Source organism: Argiope bruennichi, chromosome X2 (genome assembly GCF_947563725.1).
Source record: "Argiope bruennichi chromosome X2, qqArgBrue1.1, whole genome shotgun sequence".
Lineage (NCBI taxonomy): Eukaryota > Metazoa > Arthropoda > Arachnida > Araneae > Araneidae > Argiope > Argiope bruennichi.
In genome coordinates, this window is record NC_079163.1 from 90,618,022 (window position 1) to 90,639,233 (window position 21,212).

Sequence of the window (21,212 nt, forward strand, 5' to 3'; positions counted from 1 at the left end):
TGTCGAGGGTACCAAAAAAAGGGTGTGTTATTAGCGTTTGGAATAATTTAGTATGATATCAGTACAGCATAGACAGTAAATGCTCGCATATGAATGGCCAAAAATAGTTTTAAAAAAATTAGTAACTTAATTATCATCAGAAACCAAGAACAATAAGTTGAATATTCCATTTAAATCTAAAATGTTTATTTATTACTAGAAATGAAGAGGATAGAATTTTTCGAAGAGTACTTGTTCTCACGACCCGCAACCTCTAACACTTGATATTTGATTGACAATATATTGTATCATGATTTAAACTGAGAAATTCATTTTTGTCAGTGCAAAGATATTTCGAATTTATTCTAGAAAATGAGAAAAATTTTAAAAATTCGTTTAGAAAAATTTCGGTACAGTTAATAAATGCCGCCAAAGACGTTTCAAAAGTAATTTGAAAGCAGCATTTGACAATTGTTCAGATGTTTCCAAGATATTCTACAAGATTGTGTTAATTCTGTGGAAGATAGACATTGTAAAATTTGATCCTGATGTCTTTCCTGCCTGTAGGTCTTGAATATATAAATAGCCTTATATTCTAGTGCGATAAAAATTCAAACCTGTAAAATGAGACGAGTCTTTTCGAACGAATCGCAAAGAAAAAACTGTGTTTGAATGCGGCATTGCGGCATTAACTAAACGCTTTATTTTTGACAATTGAGCCGTCTGAAGATAAAAATACATGATGACAGATGAGTTTAAAAAAGACGAATTAGTTTGGTAAATATGATTTATAATGTTCCTAATTATCATATTATTGTGAACGTAGTTTGTATTACACTATTTTGTTAATCTTTTTAGGGCGAAAGTAAAATATTTTCCTCCATGGCCAGCAAAGGTAAGCATATTTCATTTTATTCTTATCATGTTCTTATTAATTCTCTTATAAATTCTCATTAGAAATTTTCAGTTACTTTCCGATAGAGGCCATGAAACTGAATATTTTATAACCGCAAAAGATGTTTGAAGCTTTTTTTTTTCCTTACTCTATTCGGTACTTTAGTCATTTGTACGAAATAGAATGTTAGCTGAAACTAAATTTTAGGGTGCATTACACTATTTATTTATACTTCTGTTTCTTTTTTGATACACATTATAATATTTATTATTTTTCATACGAACTATTTTCCCCTTATTCTTTATTAAATAGAAATTATTTTGGTAAACGTTTACAGTTGGGTACCCCTTGAATTTTTGGCGATTTTTTTGACGCCAAGATCGGCGCCAAGGCGATTTTCGGTCGATAACCCAACAGAAACGTTAATGAAAACAAAACATTATTGAAACCAGAAGTAGTGCTTCATCGCCAATAAAAGGGGCACTAGAACCATTAGTTTTGTTTTTATTTCATACATATGGCATTAGATTTGTTATTCCAGTACAATTTTAGCTTCTATCATCTTTTCAACGGAAAAAGTGTTGTATTAATGAAATGGTTTCAATTTTTTCTTTTTTTTTTTTTCCATGAAGAATAAGGTAATGGGATTCAGTATGTATGGAGTTTCATAAATGTTCATTAAATCGTTAATGTTTTGTATTCTATGGTTTCTGTTTAGTCGAAAATATATTTCGTAAATACTAAAAAATAGTTTAGATTTAAAAAAAAATAAATAAGAATAAGATGAAGATTATTATAGCTGAATGATGGAGGCTTAGGGTTATACATCCATGTATACGTATCAAAATTTAAAAAAAATAGTTCCTAACTTGTATTTAAAATTTCCAACTTGAAAAGAAAAATTTTTTTTTAAAAAACTGGTGGTAAAAGTTTTCAGTTTTGTTTTTACTTGCAAATTCTCTCTTCTTGTTATAAAGGTTAGGGAAGAATAATATTTATCGGTTAAATATCCTTTTTGACTTGTCATTTGTTCTGTGCATTTTCTGTTTTAATAAATGTATGTCAAAAATGAAATCAATAACTAATTATGTTGATCATGTACCATTTAATATTTAAAAAAACAAACAGTTCTATCTAAAAAAATAAGTATTTAATCTAAGCAATTCACCAAATGCGTATATGTGTAAGACATGATTTGAGGAATCGGATATTGAAATATTTTAATGATTTTGATTCTTCATAATTTCAAGGAATTTTATATTATTAATTTTTATCTTTTGTCAAAATTTTCTTCAAGCCATGATGACAGCCGTGTAGCGAACCAATTAGGATGGCAAGAAGGGGAGGCATTGAGAAAGTATTTTGAACTTTTATAGTTTTTGGAAGAATTTGTCAACTCACTATTTTGGTTTCATGGGGAAAATAATAGTCTGTACTGCTTAGAAGTTAAAGTTATGGTGCTCTTGGAGTTCAGGTGATTAGAAAATTATTTCTTGAACAGAGCTAGTTTGTAATTAGTACAATTTTCCTCCTCTACAAATCTGATATGACAGCCTGGCCCTTGCAATAATAAAATTCTGTGAAAATAGAGCAGTTTAATAAATACATTTAAGCAGTTTAAAAACTAAATTGGTCACTAGTCATGACTTGAAACAGTTATTCAAAGGGCAAAAATACAACAAAATAGTTACAAATCTACAAAAATTCAAATGCAATAGAATTAATATCTTTAAAAAATAACAAGAATAAAAACAGTTTTTTGTAAAATATCTTAATTTCAATAAAATTTGCATAATATTGTACCATATAACAATTCATCGAAATTTCAGTTTAGGAATTTCATATTTCAAACTGAGAAAAGACACTGTTTACAAATATAACTGGAGCATTTATTAATTTATCACAAACATATTCAAATGTTATTTGATTATTTAATTTCTTTTTTAATTAACAATTTTTCTCCATAATAATCTGAGGTATGACATTTTAAACTTGAAGGTCTGAGAAAAGTGAAAGTCAACATTAATTTTTTTTTTTACAAGTTTCTTTTAAATTATATATATATATATATATATATATATATATATATATATATATATATATATATATATATATATATATATATATTAATAATGTTAGCAAGGGTTGGGGTTGTAGTACATAAATTGGAAACAAATTATTAAATTAATGGAATTGATATTTGTGAAACATTTTATCTTCGGTGGGATATTCTTGCTTACAGAAATAAGCATATTTGAGTTTTTTTTTAATAGTTAATTCTGCTTGACTATCCACCTTGCATCTATCTTCTGAGAAAATAAACTCTTTCTTTTTTGTAAATTAACACCAATCTATCTTCCCTTGTGTAGTCTAATGTAATGTGATCCCTAGAGGCATGAAAAGGTAAGAAGTTAGTAATTTTCTTTTTTCTTTATAAATAAAGAACTATTTTCTCTAGCAATCTAGATTTAAATTGATCTCCTGAGTCCTGAAAAGGTAGGTAGTTGTATGTTTTCTTTTTTATTAGTTAAACTATTTTTCCATGCTCTAAAAACACTTATAATTTAACTATATACACCAAATTAAATTTTTAAACTAGATAAAATTTATAGAAAATCAAAAATAATAATATTTTTGTGAGAACACATATTGCTAGTTTGCTGTACCCAACATTTTAAAAGAAATCTTTCAAACAAGCAGTGCATCTCAATAATAAGAACGAATACTATTTATGGAAATTTTCAAAACATATCGGTTTGAATTTAGTTTACTGGCATTAAAAGGAATTTTTTTTAACTCTTTTTAATACAAAAAGGCCACAAACACCCATTCTGCAAAGCTGTGGGAGCTGTCCATGTTGCTGGATATCACTGTCTAATTACTTCCGCTTTCTTTAAGTATGATTGAATAAATACTCATGGTACATATTTTGTTTGTTAGAGATACTCAGCCAGATGAATTTGGGGAACAGGTTGGTTTTTCTCTCAAAGGATGTCCAAGCATATGCTTACTTAATATCTGTCAGATGAGTGGAAATCTCTTGTTCTTGGAAAACTCTAAAATTTAAAATGTAATCAATAATCAATTTCAAAATATAAAAATGCCATGAAATTAAAACCATGCAAAACAAATAAAATATAATTAAATAACTTTATATTTTTGAACATGAAATATTTTAAGAATTCTAAACTTTTTCTAAAAAAATAGTATTTCAGTTTTTCAAATGTCGAAATCTATGGATTGCATTAACATAAATGTCAAAAATTAATGCTAGAAATAAGATGAGTTTAGAACATTATTATGAGTTTATTGACATTATTATCCAGTTGTGTTTTATAAATATTGTTTATATATAAAACACTCTTAAAGATACTGAAACAATTTTTTTTTTTCATTTTCCCCTTGATAACTTAGAACCAGCTTTCTTTTTTCATAGAATTTATATCTTTTTAAAAACATTTTTAAGCTTTGAACATAACACAGTTTGAAGAATGTTGAAAATATTTATCACTATTTAATTGCAAAATAAACCTGTTTGAACTGTAACACCCATATTTTTCCTTGATACTGATATATTTTCCTGAACGTGCTGAAGAACAACTGAAAGGGATAAGATGTGGTTTTGGTAGCTTTAACTATACAGATATTCTTCTCAAAATTATTAAAATGTTGAACGTTAAAAAGACTGGTGAGCTTGTTCAATAAATGGAGTCTATATTCTGAGGGATTTTTTTTTCATGAGCAGGTGCTAATCCTGGTAATTTTTTGTAAAGCATGTTTTGAAGAAACAGTCGTGATATTCTTTAACGATTTTTATTCTTCATAATTTCAAGGAAATAATCCAATTTTTCTATTATCATAATTTTCTTCTTCAGGCTATGATGAGAGCAGTATATGGAACAGATTAAAAAGGCAAGAAGGAGAGGCATTGAGAAAGTATTCTGAGCTTTTATAGTTTTTGAAAGAATTTTTTAACATTGTATTTGTTAGTGATGAAGATTTCTTGGTTTAGGGCTTCAGTTTTCAAATTAGTTTCTATTGAAGATTTCTCATGTATACAGGCCTGGTGCTTATTAAATCTGATATCATGAGTTAGATCTCCTCTTTCCAAACGTTTAATGTAGAAGCTTGAAGATATGCCATCCTCGTCATGGTGCTATGTCACAAAATTATTAGGTTCATCCCAAAATAGCTTTTGTGTTGTTTCAAAATAGGACATTAACCTTTTGTGCTATAAATTAATTGGGAGAAGCATACAGAGCAACATGCATATAATATCGTAACATTTATTAGAGACACTTTAGTGATTTAAAGATATATTATTTTGAACTACTCTTTTTGTTGTTGCCTACTTTTTAAAAGTCTTTCTTACTTTTAAACCAATTTGATCAGTTTGTAGAAAATATCCTAGAAGATTCTTATGATTTCATTCTTTTCTATATTTAACTTATTACCCAGATTATATGAAAAATAGAATAAAGTGAAATAGTGATCACAGACAGTAATGAACTAAATTTTTTTTTATTTATAAAATTGCAATTATATCCATTTTTGTTACTGATAGTGACAAAAGATGTTTTGACTAAAAGTTAAAGGCATTTGTTTCTTGATATTGCAACTCTGGAGTTAAAGTAAAGGCAAATTTGTATTTATCCATTTGAATTTAAATTTGTATAGTATTACGATTCAATTAGCTGTTAGTGTTATGTAAATATGACATTAATTTAATAGCTGAATGATGCTTTCTAAAGACCAATTATTTTAATCAAATTATAGAAAGATGACTAAAATAATCTTATTTTAGGAAATGTTTTTAAATTCAGAGTAGGCTTTGTTCATATTAATTTTTTGTTGTTATTGTTCTGATTAGTCATTTTGCATCGATTCCCTTCTTCAATAAAAGCTCTTATTAATTGATGATAAATACTTCACACTAATAATAAAGCTTTCTTTATCTACTCCTTAATTCCGAAAAGAGGCTTTTAATAGTCCTAAATAATGTTTGCATAACATGTTAAATTATATACTATATAATTTAAAGTATGCTGGGAAGATCCTATATTTTTCAAACATATAATTTTTTAGAAAACTAATATTTTTCAGACATTTATATTATAATATATAAAATATTAAAGTGCATTATATTAACTTAAATATTCAACTCAATAATCAATCAATTAATCATATATATATATTCATTATAGAATGTTATTTATCCAGTTAATATCTTGAAGGATATGAATATTCCAATTTAAAGAAAAATATGAAGGCTTGCATTTATTTCTTAGATTTGTAAAGTGTTCTTTTTAAGAGTAATTATAATCTTTTATTTCCATACTTAGAACATTTATCAGTCGTAAACAACTGATTGAGAAATTTAATTGCTTCACTACATATCTCTCTATATAACAGGAACAAGCAAAAAAAGAGGAAGGGGAAAGATCATGATCTAGAATTGAATCTCAACATCTTATAATATAGGTTATAAGAGTTTGGGGTTTTTTTCTCCTCTCTTCATTCATATTTTCTTGGAGATTTTGTCAAAATTGTGGATTTATCATATTTGTTAAAACTTCTTATAAGTTTCACTGAATCTCTACAAATGAAGTAATATCTTTCTTCTGTAAAAGTGAATGCTTCTCAACATCTCATTGCCAAAGGTTAACATATAAGCACCTTTCAAGAAATGATCTTGTGTCACTTGGCTAAGCTATTAGATATTGATACAATGCAATTTTGAGAAATTACATTTTAGTAACAGAAATTACTTGACTGAATCAAATCATATTTTGGTGGCAGTTACATATGTTCTCTTTATTGCTCTATATCATGTTCATTCATTTTTCCACCTTATAAGATTTTCAACCAAATGTATTTTAAATTATTTTGGTTACAAGTGAGATTTATATCCTAAAATGCCTTAATTAAAAAAGGAAGTTATAGTCATAAGAATTGTATGAAATTTCATGATTTTTTTTTCAGCTACCAGTTAATGGTTAAAAAAAGTTTTTAATTTTCTTAAATATAATAGGATATATTTGTAAAATGAGTTATTATGAGCTTCTTTTACTTCAAGATAGTATAGCATAGCATTATTAAAATTCACCGGTAAGATTTTCTGTAATAAAAAAAGTCAACATTTTGATTCAGTTTAGAATTGCATTGGTCATATAAATATTGAATTCTCTGATATAAAATTACCCTTGAGTAATTTTAAAATTATTCATGCATTTCATATTTAAGGATTGTTTTTTTCTTTTTTTCCTTTTCTTTTTGTGTATGTGTGTGTGTGAAATGCATCTCCATTACTATTGTAATTCTAAATTTAAGGATTAAAGTAATAATTATTATCTAAGAAGAATATAATTGAATTCTCTTAATGGTAAAAATAGCTGAATGATTCTGAATTTTCTGTTAAAATAGTTGAATGGTTTCATTTTTTTAAAAGTGTTATTTATATTTTTACTGTTAGGAACTTAAAGTATTCAGTTAGTCTTTGGATTTAATCATTAACAATGATTCTTGCTTTATAACTGTTTGATATGTTTTTATTTTCAGTTTTCTGGCCAAAATAAAAATCTTAGTTTCTAAAGAGTCAATATTTGCAAATTCATAATATGACAAATATGAATTATAAAAAGTACTTTTTTTATTTTAAATTAATTATAAGATTTAAAACAATGCTTTTAAAAATACAGCCTAGCAAATAGTACTACATTTTCTGCAAGCTACAATGTACTGTAAAAAGTTTATTTTTCAATTGTCATTGTTAACTTATCTAACCGTTTTTGCTATCTTCTTTAATGTTTTATCACTTCTTCATGTAATGTTACTATTTCTAATATGTACTAGTTTTATTTTAACATCAGATAATGAGAAATCTACAGTTTTTCCTATACATATGTTAACTTTTTGGCATTCAGCTATTCCTTATTCTCTTTATTGGAAGATCTACTTAAAGCCCCTTCAGAGGCTTACCTACATAAGATGGTACCTGGAAAAAATATCAAAACTAAATTCCTTCTTTAAGTTACAATCTTCATGTTTCCCTTGAAACTTTATGCTAGATTACTATAAATTAGCCTAAATAATGATGTATGGAACTTTTTTTAAAATTATTATGATTTGTCCACATTTTATTAACTGCTGGTTCACCTATTACACTACATTAATTTCATAATATCAACAAACTGTAATCTAATAATTAAACGTATTTAATTTAGAATACTGAAATTATTAATTGCTACAAACAATCAAGAAATTAATTTGAAAATAAAAAAAAAGGTCCAAAAAATGTCTTACAATTATAATTAAATTTTGATGCATAAAAAATGAAAACATATTATTCCTTCTTTAACCTATATATAACCACATATATATCTTTAACCTATTCCTATAACCACATTTAATTCCTTCTTTAGGTTACAATCTTTATATTTCCCTTGAAACTTTATGCTAGATTACTATAACTAAGCCTAAATAATAATGTATGGAATATTTTTTTAAATTATTATGATTTGTCCACTTTTTATTAACTGCTGGTTCACCTATTACTCTACGTTAATTTCATAATATCAACAAACTTTAATATAGTAATTAAACTTATTTAATTTAGAATACTGAAATTATTAATCGCTACAAACAATCAAGAAATAAGTTTGAAAATTAAAAAGGGGGGGGGGCAAAAAATGTGTTACAATTATAATTAAATTTTGATGCATAAAAAATGAAAATTCTTTGAATTTTTCAGCTAGTAAAGTTAATGATTCAGGCCCTTACATTTAACATGTGACTTAATTAAATTTCATAATTTTTAAAAAGTCACTGACATCCTTTATTTTGGCCTAGTGTGAATTCAATTTAAATTGTAATGACTATTCATTACTAATTGCAAAGTACATATTTAAACAAATTATGGCATGCAATTGAATACAAACTAATTGTAGTTGATGGTTTTATCCAGAAACTATAGTCTGTGTATTTTCTGTAGGCGGTTCGTCATATTTTCTACCTCGTTATTGGTTGTCTGGTACCAATAAGGCTGTAGAAGTGTGACTTCGAACCGCCTACAGAAAATACACAGACTATAGAAAAATTACTATTTTGTGAAATACATAACCAGATACATCTAGAAAATAAAATTTAAAAAACTTATAACCATCAGAATCAGCTATTTACAAACCGAATGTAATTCCAAAATATTATATGCTCATAATAAGGTGTAGAGGGGGGAAAAACTGGCATCCATAAACTGTGTATTATCTCAAAAGGTTAAATTCTTGATAAAGAATGATATATGTAATGATTTATTAGCCAGTGAAGTTGCATCTTATTCCAATGATTTTTATAGTTGTATTTTATTGGGAGAAATTACAAAATTTAGTTTTATGGCATGAATGAATAATGTAAATTAACAGCTACAAATATTATAATTCTCAAAATAAGGTTAACTGTAATTTTCTTATAAAATAATTAAACATATTTTTAACTTTAGACGTTTAGAAAGTCTTTTAAATCATTCATGTAGTCTTAATAAATATCACATGACAAATCGAATCCAGAAATGAAATTCATTTAAAAATATACAGAGAAAGAAAGAAAATCTAATATTTGTAAACTATAGTTACTTGCTGCTCTTTTTATTGCTTTTAGAGCAAAGTAAAATTCTTCATTAAAATGATATTTAAGATATAATAATCTTTTTAAACAAAAACATGCAATTTAAAGATTTGATGAAACATTGAAATAAGTTTGATTTAATTCCAATAATAAAAACTGCCATTTTAAATCATATTTACAAATATTTTTCAAAATTTGTTAACATTAAAAAATATGCACAGCTATATATATATATATATATATATATATATATATATATATATATAAAAATGATTTTTGATGATATTTTTGAAAGTTCTATCAGAAATCACCGAAATTTCATTTCATTTTAATTAATTTAAATTTGGAAAGAATTGTTTGCCTGTTGATGCACATATCCATTCTTCAAATATATTTGCATCAAATTTTATAACTAAGCAGTCTGCAAAGACATAGCTTTGGTAGTTGCTGCCCAAGGTATAATTTGATTTTTTATTCTTCTCCAAATTTGACCAATGGATGTAAATGAATCCTGGTCATGGAGTTATTTTGTTCCACGTTTTAAGATTGGCATAAGTTTTGTGTTCTTATTGCTCACTCCCCCCAAGAGTTGGACCAGGATCCCTCCCCCCCCCCCCCCATCACCAGCCATAGTCCCCTGCCTTCTGACAGTCTGTTCTATCAGCAGACATGTATTTGCTTTTAGTATTAGTAGAGATTGCTGAATAATGGGCCTTAAATAAAATGTTTCTTCTAAGTACGACATAATAAACATATTTACTAAAGTGTATTAAAAACCATTCTATAAAATTTTTTCAAACGTTTTCATTGAAAATTTTTTAACTTACTCAGAAAATTTGATATATTATTGATTTAACTACTTAAATAGCGCTTAAATTAGAAATTCAAACAAATGTCCATGTAACTGGCAGCAGGCTTGTGAAGTGCCATAAGTCACAAAACAATGTCCATGCGAAAATTTTAATACCTATGAAATATGAAACAAATGTACATATTTGAAAATATAAAGCAAAGTAAGAAATATGTAACAGATATGCATTCTTTTGCTAAAAAAGATAAGAAAATGTATACCAGTTACTTAATTCACTGAAAAAACTCCATAAATATTAAAATAATAATGAAACAAAGTTATTCATTGCTTTTTTTTTTCTCATCCATGGAAATTCTTAAATATTTAGAACTTGAAGTGTATACTTCACCAACCTAGTAAAAGTATTTGTTCCCTTATTTTATTCTGTTTTTTGAAAATAGCAATAAAACTATTCCTAGTTATTTGTCTCCAGTTGATATACTAGGCTTTGCAGGGATTAAAATCCTTTCATGTATAAAATTTTTAAAATACCTCTGTATAAAATAATATACAAATTTCTATTATCTTCTGAGATTTTTTAGTTTTTTCAGTTCAAATTAGAATATTAATTGAACCACAAGATTTTTAAAAACCACGTATAGCTAATTTTCTCCATAATTTATTAATAATTGTTACATTAGTATTCCAAATTCTGTTCACAATTGCTGAAATATAAGAAAGTTTTTAGAGAACATTTTGCGATAGTTAACTAAATAGTTAATTTTTTATTAATAAAAAAAATCCAACATGAAAATTAACTAAATCAATTGTAATTACTGATATAAGCTGTAAAATGTCTGAGTATAAAGTTTTCTTTTAGAATTTTCCTAAAGTGTTCGTATTCTTCAATGATTAAAAAAAATAATTTGATCTTGAAAGCTTTATTTTCCTAACCTTTGTTTGAATTTCAGTGATAAATTCACATTTTTTTTTTTTTTTTTTTTCAGCATTGTTAAATTACTTCTTTAAAACCAATAGGAACACTATCTAAAGATTTCTCTTATTTTAATATATAAGAGAAATTTAAGAATTAAGGATGTTAAATAATATTAAATTTCTATTAATTAATATTAAATTGCCTCAAATGGATTAACATTTTAAAATTATTTTCATGTCTAAATGAAATATCTATGCCGATACTAAGAATAATCATAGTTTTTCTAAAAGTATTTTAACTACTATTCAGAAGTATACAAATTCAGATATGGTTTTATTTACCTCCATAAAATTTTAGAATTACTTAATCTGTTTGTTTGTGTTTGTATGTGTGTGTGTACTTTCTACAATAATTTAAAAGCTTTTTAAGTAGTCTTTCTAATTATCTAATTCTTAAATTTTGAAATAAAGAAACAGTTTTTATATATGTATTTAGCTTATTTTAGTAATTTATAAGTGAGCTTTCCCTTAAAAAATAATTGAAACATTGGTGAAAGATTGACTCATGGCAAATGCAATATTAGATATTGTCTTTCAAGTAATTGGGTCCTAGCTTATTGATTGAGAATTCATGAGTGCAAATCTCAATTTCGACCATTTTTTCCCCTTGATTATGGTTTGATGCCTATTTCATTTAGTTAAATGTAGACAGTTTAGTTTTATATAGAAGTTCATAATGTAAAATGGTAATATTTATCTATGTATTGTGTAAAAGCAGATTTCAATATATGTTTAACATCAGACGGGAGCATTGATTAAAAGAATTTAGTTTTGCATTTGTGTTGTAATCTTGTGAAATTCCGCATCACTTATAACAACAGGTTATATTAGTTACTACAGATGAGTGAAAAAAATCATATGCTTTGTTTAATTTTTAATTGCAAGTATGTTCCCTTTCCACTTATTTACAGAAAGTATATTAATTGTATCTTTTATAGTTAATTGCTAACTTATATTAGCTTAGATTTTTGTATTTTACTGTCTTTAGAAAAATTTTGTAATGCAGTTTATTTTTAAATCTAAATTTGCTAATCAATTTTCTATACTAAACAATACCTGTGAACCACTTTTTTAAACGTTAAAAGAATTGCTTTTTCAATTAATAACCTGTAAAGGATTTTTATTAACTCATTTTTCAGGTGGTTGAACCTCCAGTTGGCAAGAAACGTAAAAATCATTACTACGTTTACTTTTTGGGGTCTAATGATTTGTAAGTATAGAATTGCATTTTACATTTACATCTTTTTCATTTTGGCCCTTTCTTAGAGTTGAATTTTATTACTGCAAAATCAAGGCTAAAATTAGTGTTTTGTTCTCTCTTTCTAAGGTTTAAATACGGTATTGTTGTTTGATATAGAAAGAGAAACATCTGCAATGAGTGTAAACTTGATGTTACTAAAATTGTTTTTTGATTAATATGTATTTGTTATGAAATCAATCCTAGCTTCATGCTCAAATGATGTACAGAAAATGCTATGCCATATTTAATTTTTGAATTCGTCATTCATCTTCAGTTTGCCATATGTACTTAATGAGCAGTGTGATATAAAGGTGTAAACTTTAATGTTAACACAATTCTAAATCTATATAGCTGAAAAAGCTTCAATTTTCATAGAAATATAGGTTTATTTCTCTAATATTGCATAAAAATGTGTAGCTATAATAGTAAACAATGTTTTTTCTGCCATTAGGCATCTCTTCTATGATACTTACCATCTTTCTTGTTTTGAAGGATATCTTACTTAAAAATAATTGCTTGTATCAATAAGTACTTCAAAACATGATAATAATTCTATATGATAATTTTCAAACCTGGTTCAGTAGCGGTTTTCTGCACTGGCCTTGAAAGTGACTCAAGACCTGAAGGGGTCTCAAAATCTATATTGCAGTGCTGAGCTGGCAGTAATTATTTTGCACTATAGACAATTTTACACACATTTTTGTTCCTTACACTAAAAAATAAATGAAAAAGAAAGTAACATAATGAAAATTAAATGAGTCAAATGAAACATAGGGGGAAATAAGCATGAATAGAAACGCCAAGTAAAAAAGAAAGAAAAATACAGATTTATGAATAATTTCAGAAGCAATGGTATTCAAGACATTTCTAACAAAAAAGGTAATATAAAAAATATTTGTATTTTGTAAAAAACAAGTATTTGGACACGGTGATAATAGAGGGCAGCTCAATAACTGTCAGGGGTATGAAAATTTCCACTGAAGTATTCACTACCTTAGTCTAATTATCGTGTGCCATTAATTATTAAGTATATAAGAATCTTGGTCGGTTACTTTTTTCGTTCACAAGGTCTGCATGCATAATTTTTAAATAAAATTAGAAAAAATTTAAAAACCCAATATTTTAAACTCAAACTCATGATATTTTGAATAATAATATAAAAAGATTATTTGCAATTATATTATAATAGAAAAATGCAATTTAAAATCAAATGAAAAGTACAGAATATAAATTTTGAATTTCACTCGTTCAGTCAGCTGATGGATGATTTTTTTTAACACTGATCACTTTTTGAAGAATAATCACTTTTTTAATTAATCACAAAATGCAATTTTGAACACTGGAACTGGAGACTATGGAAGATGACTGAAAGCTATTTTTATATTGAGATAATAATATAGCACAAAAGTGATATTTTCGAAATCTGGTTGATTCAATTTGGCACTGGAGACCACTGGCGAGTAAAGCAGGCGAGTATTAGATTGTGGTGATGATATAACAAGGAAATGACGTCGAGATCGGGATTATTCAGCACAGGTAAGGAGCTAGAAAATTTTTATGATGACAAGGAATCCCAACTCCTTGAAGATATAAGGAGCACGCACATGACGATATGGAACACAAACATAACGGTATTTACTAGTGGGTATTGCAGAAGCAGGAACGTTGGTTTAGCAGAGCAGGAACGTTGGATGAGATCTCAGGTTGCTGCAGGAGTAGTGTTGAGCAGCAGGGAATTCAACGGGAACTGGACCTGACTACGGTTTGCGTGAAACGATGTGGCCGGAGGCAGCCGAAGGAGACGGCGGTGAAAGAGCGTCACAACGGAAACATCGCAGCTGGGCGAACCTGGACCGAAGCAGTCATCTTTGGAGCACGGCGAGCGCAATGCAACGTTGAAGCCTGACCAGCGGATTTTATTTTAATTCATTTAATTCATAATTTTTCACAGGAAACTATCCTTGTCAACTCTTTAATATGTAAGCATTATTTTAGCATAATGAAGTTTAATGTGCAGAATGAAGCATAATGTAGTTTCGAAGACAGTTAAAAAACTTTCTATTTCGTGACGTCGTTTTATTTCATTTTGAAGAAGCAGGCATATGTACAAGCGATGAGTACACAGAACGACACAGAGAAGAATAAGGAAAAAGCTCTTGGACATTTTATCCATGGTCTTATATAACCTATGATTTTGATAGGGAAAATATTTCTTCATAGTGCTAACATATTATTAAGATTCTGATAGGGATTTCTGACGCATGTCAATCACAAGTAAGGAAGACGAAGGGATCTTTTAAAAAGAATGTGCTTATTGGACATTTTTTTTACCCCTTCACGCGGAGCGTGAATGTGTCGGCGTTTAGTCGATTCAGCAATTTTATAAAGCTTCTGTTGAATTAATTAAGTAGAGAAAGGGATTGGATCACGAAATAAGAGAATATTTTAGAATGAATTTACTATGGGCTAAATTAAGATAAAACCTGGGAAATTAATTAAATTGAAATTAAAGTTTAAAATATCATTACATATATATATGCTAAAAAATTTTTTAAAGATTTTAAAAAAATTATAACCACATATAATGAGTAATTGTTAAAATATGAAATGATGGTTTTAATTTTCATGTTTTTCATCTACTTATTTTCCTATTAATTGATTATTTGTTAATGAAAGTAAAAAATATGAATTCCTTTCTAAAACAATTTTATAATAAATGAGGAATATATAAATATTTCAATTCTCCAGTATAATGTTTCTAAAAAAGCATAAGCAAATAATTTTGAGACATATTATTCTTAGAATTTATTTCATGGACTCTTTGTGTTATTTCCGACAGAAAAGAACATTAAAAACACCTTTAGTGTAATAGTTTTCATAAAAATATATATTATAGAAAATTATATTTATTATTAAATTGTAAAAGAATTTCTGTTAGCTAAATGGTGGAATTTTTATTAAAGTGAACCCATTTATGAGAATACTAACATTTATAAATGCAAAATTATTGACACTTAAAAGTCACTCATTTAAACTTTTCTCTATTTTTTTAATGCTTTTATTTCTTTTATTCTCTTCAATTAGGTTATGATTTTTTCCCCTTTTATTTAATGTAAATAATATTTAGATTTTTTTCAAAAAATCGGGAAACAGTTAAATTCAGTGAATTATATTTAAATTTTAGAAATATTTAAGTATTACTATCTTTAAATATAGAAACAATGTTATAAATCATTACATATATATAACATGTTAATAATTACAATATTCAAATCATAAATTGTTTTGACAAATTTATGAATTGTCACATAATTTAACATAAATACTTCATTCTTTGAAATAAGATGTTTGGAATTTTTTATTTATTTATGTATTTTTATGTTGCAAAAATTACACATTTTTAAACATTTCGTTAGCATCAAATATTTTGAAAGTACACCGAATAATTCAGAAAAATCTCATCTTTAAAAAGGAGGTTCAATATTTAAAAAAAAACTACATATATTTTTCAATCATTGGAATGCTGCTGTCTTTATATCACTTTATTGTTGTAACACCCATTGGTCAAATATCTTTGTTACCTACAGCTCAAGACAGGGATAAGAGAAGATAATTTTTTTTTTAATCGAAGCAAAAGAAAAATACTATAATTTGTACAATTAAAACTGAACCTGCCTTGAAAAAAGTGAATAAAATTTTTATTCAGAATTCTTATTATTTTATTATTTATTGCTGTATTAATTATTTACTTATAAAAACATTTTTTAACTATTCCTAAGAAAGTTCGGCAAATATAGATTATTTCATGTCAAAATAACATGGTTATTCTTTTTATTAATTTTCCCCTTGTAATTATGAAGGATAATCAATTTTAAACATTCCATTTAGTTTTTTTCTTTTTGAATTGGTAGCTGTAGAACTTTGCCTAACCGTGTAAGGAAATTAATCAAATATTAAAATAATAATTTCAACATTTCTATATTGCCCCACTTATGGATCTTTATGAAAATGCATAAACCTTTTTATTTTCTATTCATTTTATTACATGATTTAATTATCACTCTTTAAAAATTATAAATATATAAAGAAAGAATATATTCTTTTCTGTTTCGGATGTGATATAATGAAAAGTAACAAAAATGGAGGGTTTTGTATTTAGATTACAAGAAATGCTTGACAATTTTGAAAGGAATGCAAGATTGATTTCCAATACAGCGGTAAGGTTGACATATATAAGGGAGAAAAAAACATTTTGAGGACGATAGGACTTATAGGAAAGGAAAAAAAAGACTAAATCGAATCATATTAGCAGTAATTGGATATGCTTTACCCTTGCTTTGTTGGATTCTTTTTGGATATAGTTTTTTTTTTTTTTTTTTTTTTTTTTTTTTTGAAGCAGATTGTAAAGTTAATTCAATATTTTGGAGTTTTGATTAATTTTCTTAAAAGGACCAACAGTAGAATTAAGAAAGTTATTCAAAAATTTAAAGACAAAAATTTTTCATAGAATATTGAATCTAAATTTGGTAATGAAATGGTGCATTTTAAATTCTTCATGTCACAACCTCTCAAAATAAATGAAGAAACAAGCGTGCAGTGAATTCTCATAAACTGATGTATGATAATTCAATCAACTTTTCTGAGTGTAATGATTGCTTTGAAAAGTTAAAGATTCTAATTGTCACAAATACAAGTAGTGAATGGAAGTTTCACGAAACTGAAGCTGCTAAAAAACTGCTATAGATTGTCAGCAAATCAAGAATGCATGAACTGTGACTATTACAGCCATTGAGCATCATGATGTATTTGAAAAATTTGATTTCCAAGATCGTTTAACAGAATATGTATAAAATCAATTGAAAAAAGTGGCGATATAAGAATTGTATAATATAATAATAAATTATAAATATAAAATATAATTTGTTTTATAATTTTATAATATAATAAATACTGTTTTTAATTTTAAAAGTGTCCAATCTTATAATTAAAGAATATCTAAACTATGCTTAAAAGTTTTGGTATCTTTTTACTATTTTGTATAATAAATAACTTAAAATATTTAATTAAGTCAATAAATTTTGAATAATTTTGTCCATTAAATAATTTTAAATTATTATTTTTAATTATAATAAATTTAGTAACTTAAATTTAAAATATCAATTAATTTAAGTAAAATAATAATTTTATTATTTTATGCACTTTTACTGAAAAATGAACGTACAAATATGAAATTGAATTAGAAAAAAATACCATTCTGTCCTTGAGAAGAAGAAAATCGACACTGTTTATTCCAGTTCAAAAGGAATATAAATAAGGATGTTTTCCCTTAATAATTCTGGGTTTGTAATAAAATTCATTACAGCTCATAAAAAAAGTTGTTGATTTAAGAACTCAAGTCAAATTTTTATAATTGAATAAGTTGTCTTTTTTAAAACTTAAATGAATAAAAACAAAAGTGATGTATTTCTCAAGAATAATTTTTCAATTTTTATTCCTGTCTAAATCAAAATGTAAATGCTTGGACATTGTAATGTCCATCTCATTTAGAAAATATGCAATGACAGAAATCACTGTCACTTTATCCTTTTGTATTAATGAAAAGCAAATAAAAAATGAAATTAAAAGGCAGAAACAATATTAATCTGATATATATTACATGAATAAAATAAGCATAGAGATAAATTTAAAAGCACAAGCAAATTTAGTTTACTTTAGTTTCTTATTAATACAAGCTACTTTGAAAGAGGCTTTAGAATAATTTTGCTCTTTTGTCGCCTCAAGTTGTCAAAATTTGCCACTGACCTGGTTGCACATTTTTATAAAATATAAAAATTAAGGCTTACGATTTTTTTTCTGCATATTTTAGATAAAATGTAGTTGTTTCTAAAGATGTATTTATATTACAAGCCAGAAAATATGTTAAATTTTCATTTTCTAACTAATTACTTTAATATTGGCATATAAAATATGACTGCTTTTAACGGGGACAATGTTTCATTGATATGATACAAATACAGTTAATAATTAGTCATTACCAAATGTTGGAACTCATTAATAATTATGTATTGTTAAGAATTTTTAAAACCAAGCGGTTTTTTTTTAATATTGATATGTTTATGAGATTGCAAAATTATTCATTGCAGACCATGAATGTGTCTCCCTTGGTGTAAGACAATTTGTAGTTAGTTGATTGAAGTGTGATGGGATGGGACACAAATTGACTTTGTAATGACCTTTTTCGAATTGCTGTTTAATATTTTAATCTGAATTGAACTTAAGAGTGACGATTTTTCATATCATCTCTTTAGAAATCATGCATATTTTAAAAATGAAAAGGTATTTTATTTGTAATATTAAGATTGTTCTCTGTATCAAAATCCATAAAAGCATATCTGAAAAATTCATTTGTATAGCATTATACAATGCTGTTTTCATGTTATAGTGGTTGCAGCTGCAAGATAAATTGTTTTTTTGAGGAATTCCAATGTTCTTAGATAATATCTTACTAATCTTATTACTACCCTATGTTAAAATTTATAAGCAAAATTCCATGTACTTTGATTTGTTTTCTTCTTACTTATTGTCCATATAGTATATGGTTTTAGTTTAGTAGAGAATGACTTTTCTCTGAAATGTCAAGTTATTTTTTATTATAAAACACAAACCATTTCTTGGGCAGCGTGAAGTTATTTCTGAATATATTTCTGAAAATTTAAGTATTTATATATTATACTTGCAATTAATAGTTAGTGAAAAGAAATTGCAGATTCCTTTTTTGTAATTGTTTCATACTTCTTTAGTCCTATTATTTTGAGATTAAATGAATTGTTAATACTGCTTCTTTTTTAGCGGGTGGATAGAAAGAAACAACATTTCTTCTTTTATTTACAATTATGACGAGAATGTTAGGCGTAGCTACAAGAATACCCAATATACTAAAGGAGTGAAAAAGGGTGGAGAAATCTATCATCGCATGCGTAACTTGGTATGGGTTTTCTTCAATTCTCTAAATTTATTGTTTTAAAATATTTATTTTCCTTGTAGTAATATATATAGATGGCTGTTTTTTTAAAATGTTTGCTTATATTTACTGATTTAATTATTGTTGAAAACATATATGTACTTATAAATAAAATATATCATTTAATAAAACTTGGAAAATTTAATAGTAATTAAGTAATTCAATTGGATTTCTTTCCACTTTGGTCTAGACAAACAGTGTTGAAAGGCAGTAAATTTAACTTTGTAGATCTTGTAATTAATAGTTCAAATTAACTTAAATTGTATTGTGATCTATTAAATTTGCTTAAAACGCTTTCTGATTAGATTTCCAAAACTGATTAATGTAAGGTCTGTCTCTTTTAATATTCACTGTAATGGAAATGAATCCCAATGAACTCCCTTGGTCATAGTTTAGAATTCTTTATGAGAGCACAGGTATAACTGAAAAAAGTTATCTCAAAATTTTTGAATGCTATTGATGAATATTATTTTATTATATTGATTATTTATCTATATATAGCATCGCAACATATGCACTTATAGGTTCTGCATTGTAGCTATTCATGGCATTAAGTCAAACATTTCTTTAAACTGTAAAATTAGGCCATCTAGAGAACCATTATTCATCTTTTTCTCTCTCTCTCTCTCTTTCTCTTTTTTTTTTCATAAGGTTTTCTTATAGATAATGAAATAAAAGAAATTGGATTTCACATTCCTTTAGTTTCTGATTTTATCATTTACTTTAATATATAATCCCTTTAATTTAATATACCCTTTACATCATATTCCCTTCTTTTTGTTGTGCTATTTAATTCGTTGCTATTCTTTATGCTTTTTTTTTCCCCCTGATTCAAAAGAGCTCATATTTGCTTTCCTCAGACCAAATAACAATATACTAGAATTATGAATCCTTTTGTAGATCCTTCAGATGTACATTTCATTTTCCCATTTGACTACAGAGATCAACCCTGAGTTCTTGATTTGGTGGCGATATGTTAGAGCTGACAATTCAAATTCAAGTCTTTCATAATATCTTGATATGGCATTCTTTTTTGTGTCAATATTATAATCACTAGCTTTTCTCCCTTTCTCCTTTCTTGTATTCAATGGATCTTGCCCTTCCATACTTCTAGCACAAATAGAAAATATATGAGTTTGACAATATGTACTTTACTGTTAGGTTTTTATATAATATCCCATTCTTTCGTTCATTAATGATACACTGACGGAGTTAACAGAAATCTCCAAACTCTTGGGCATTGCTGTTGGCTTGACTGTTTCACACATACACACAAAAATCCGATTTCTTTTTTTTTTAATTTAGCAAAATAAGGATCCAATTTGTACTCAAATATAACTATCATCAGCTCTTCCAATAAAATGAATACTTAAAATATGCTTCTAAAAGCAATATTTTCTTTAAAAAAATGAAGGGAATTGCAGAAATAATTAAAATGAATACACATTTATTGAGGTTGATATCAGGGTGATGGAAAATCATGACAAAGAAAAGAAAAACTGAGCAACAATGGTTTACATCATAGGTTCCCAAAGTGGTCCAGGTGGACCCTCAGGGGTCCATAGGAGACCACACGGGGGTCCACGTAGACGTGAAAAGAAAACAGGGGTTCACAAGTTGTAAGTGAGGGTCCACGAAAAGTTTTCTGGCTTTCATAATGAAGAACAAAAAT

At 26.5% G+C, this 21,212-nt stretch overlaps 1 protein-coding gene across 1 annotated transcript in view; it reads left to right on the plus strand.

Annotated features, from left to right (window-relative positions):
* The first annotated feature begins 503 nt into the window (after positions 1 to 503).
* LOC129960943 (cytokine-like nuclear factor N-PAC) overlaps positions 504 to 21,212 on the plus strand; it is a 32,839-nt gene continuing 12,130 nt past the window's right edge. The window contains exons 1-4 of the mRNA XM_056074699.1: positions 504 to 756; positions 838 to 874; positions 12,419 to 12,489; positions 19,369 to 19,504. Of these exons, the coding sequence (XP_055930674.1) occupies positions 719 to 756; positions 838 to 874; positions 12,419 to 12,489; positions 19,369 to 19,504 (282 nt within the window). The 5' untranslated portion in view covers positions 504 to 718. The remainder of the gene's footprint in view (positions 757 to 837; positions 875 to 12,418; positions 12,490 to 19,368; positions 19,505 to 21,212) is intronic.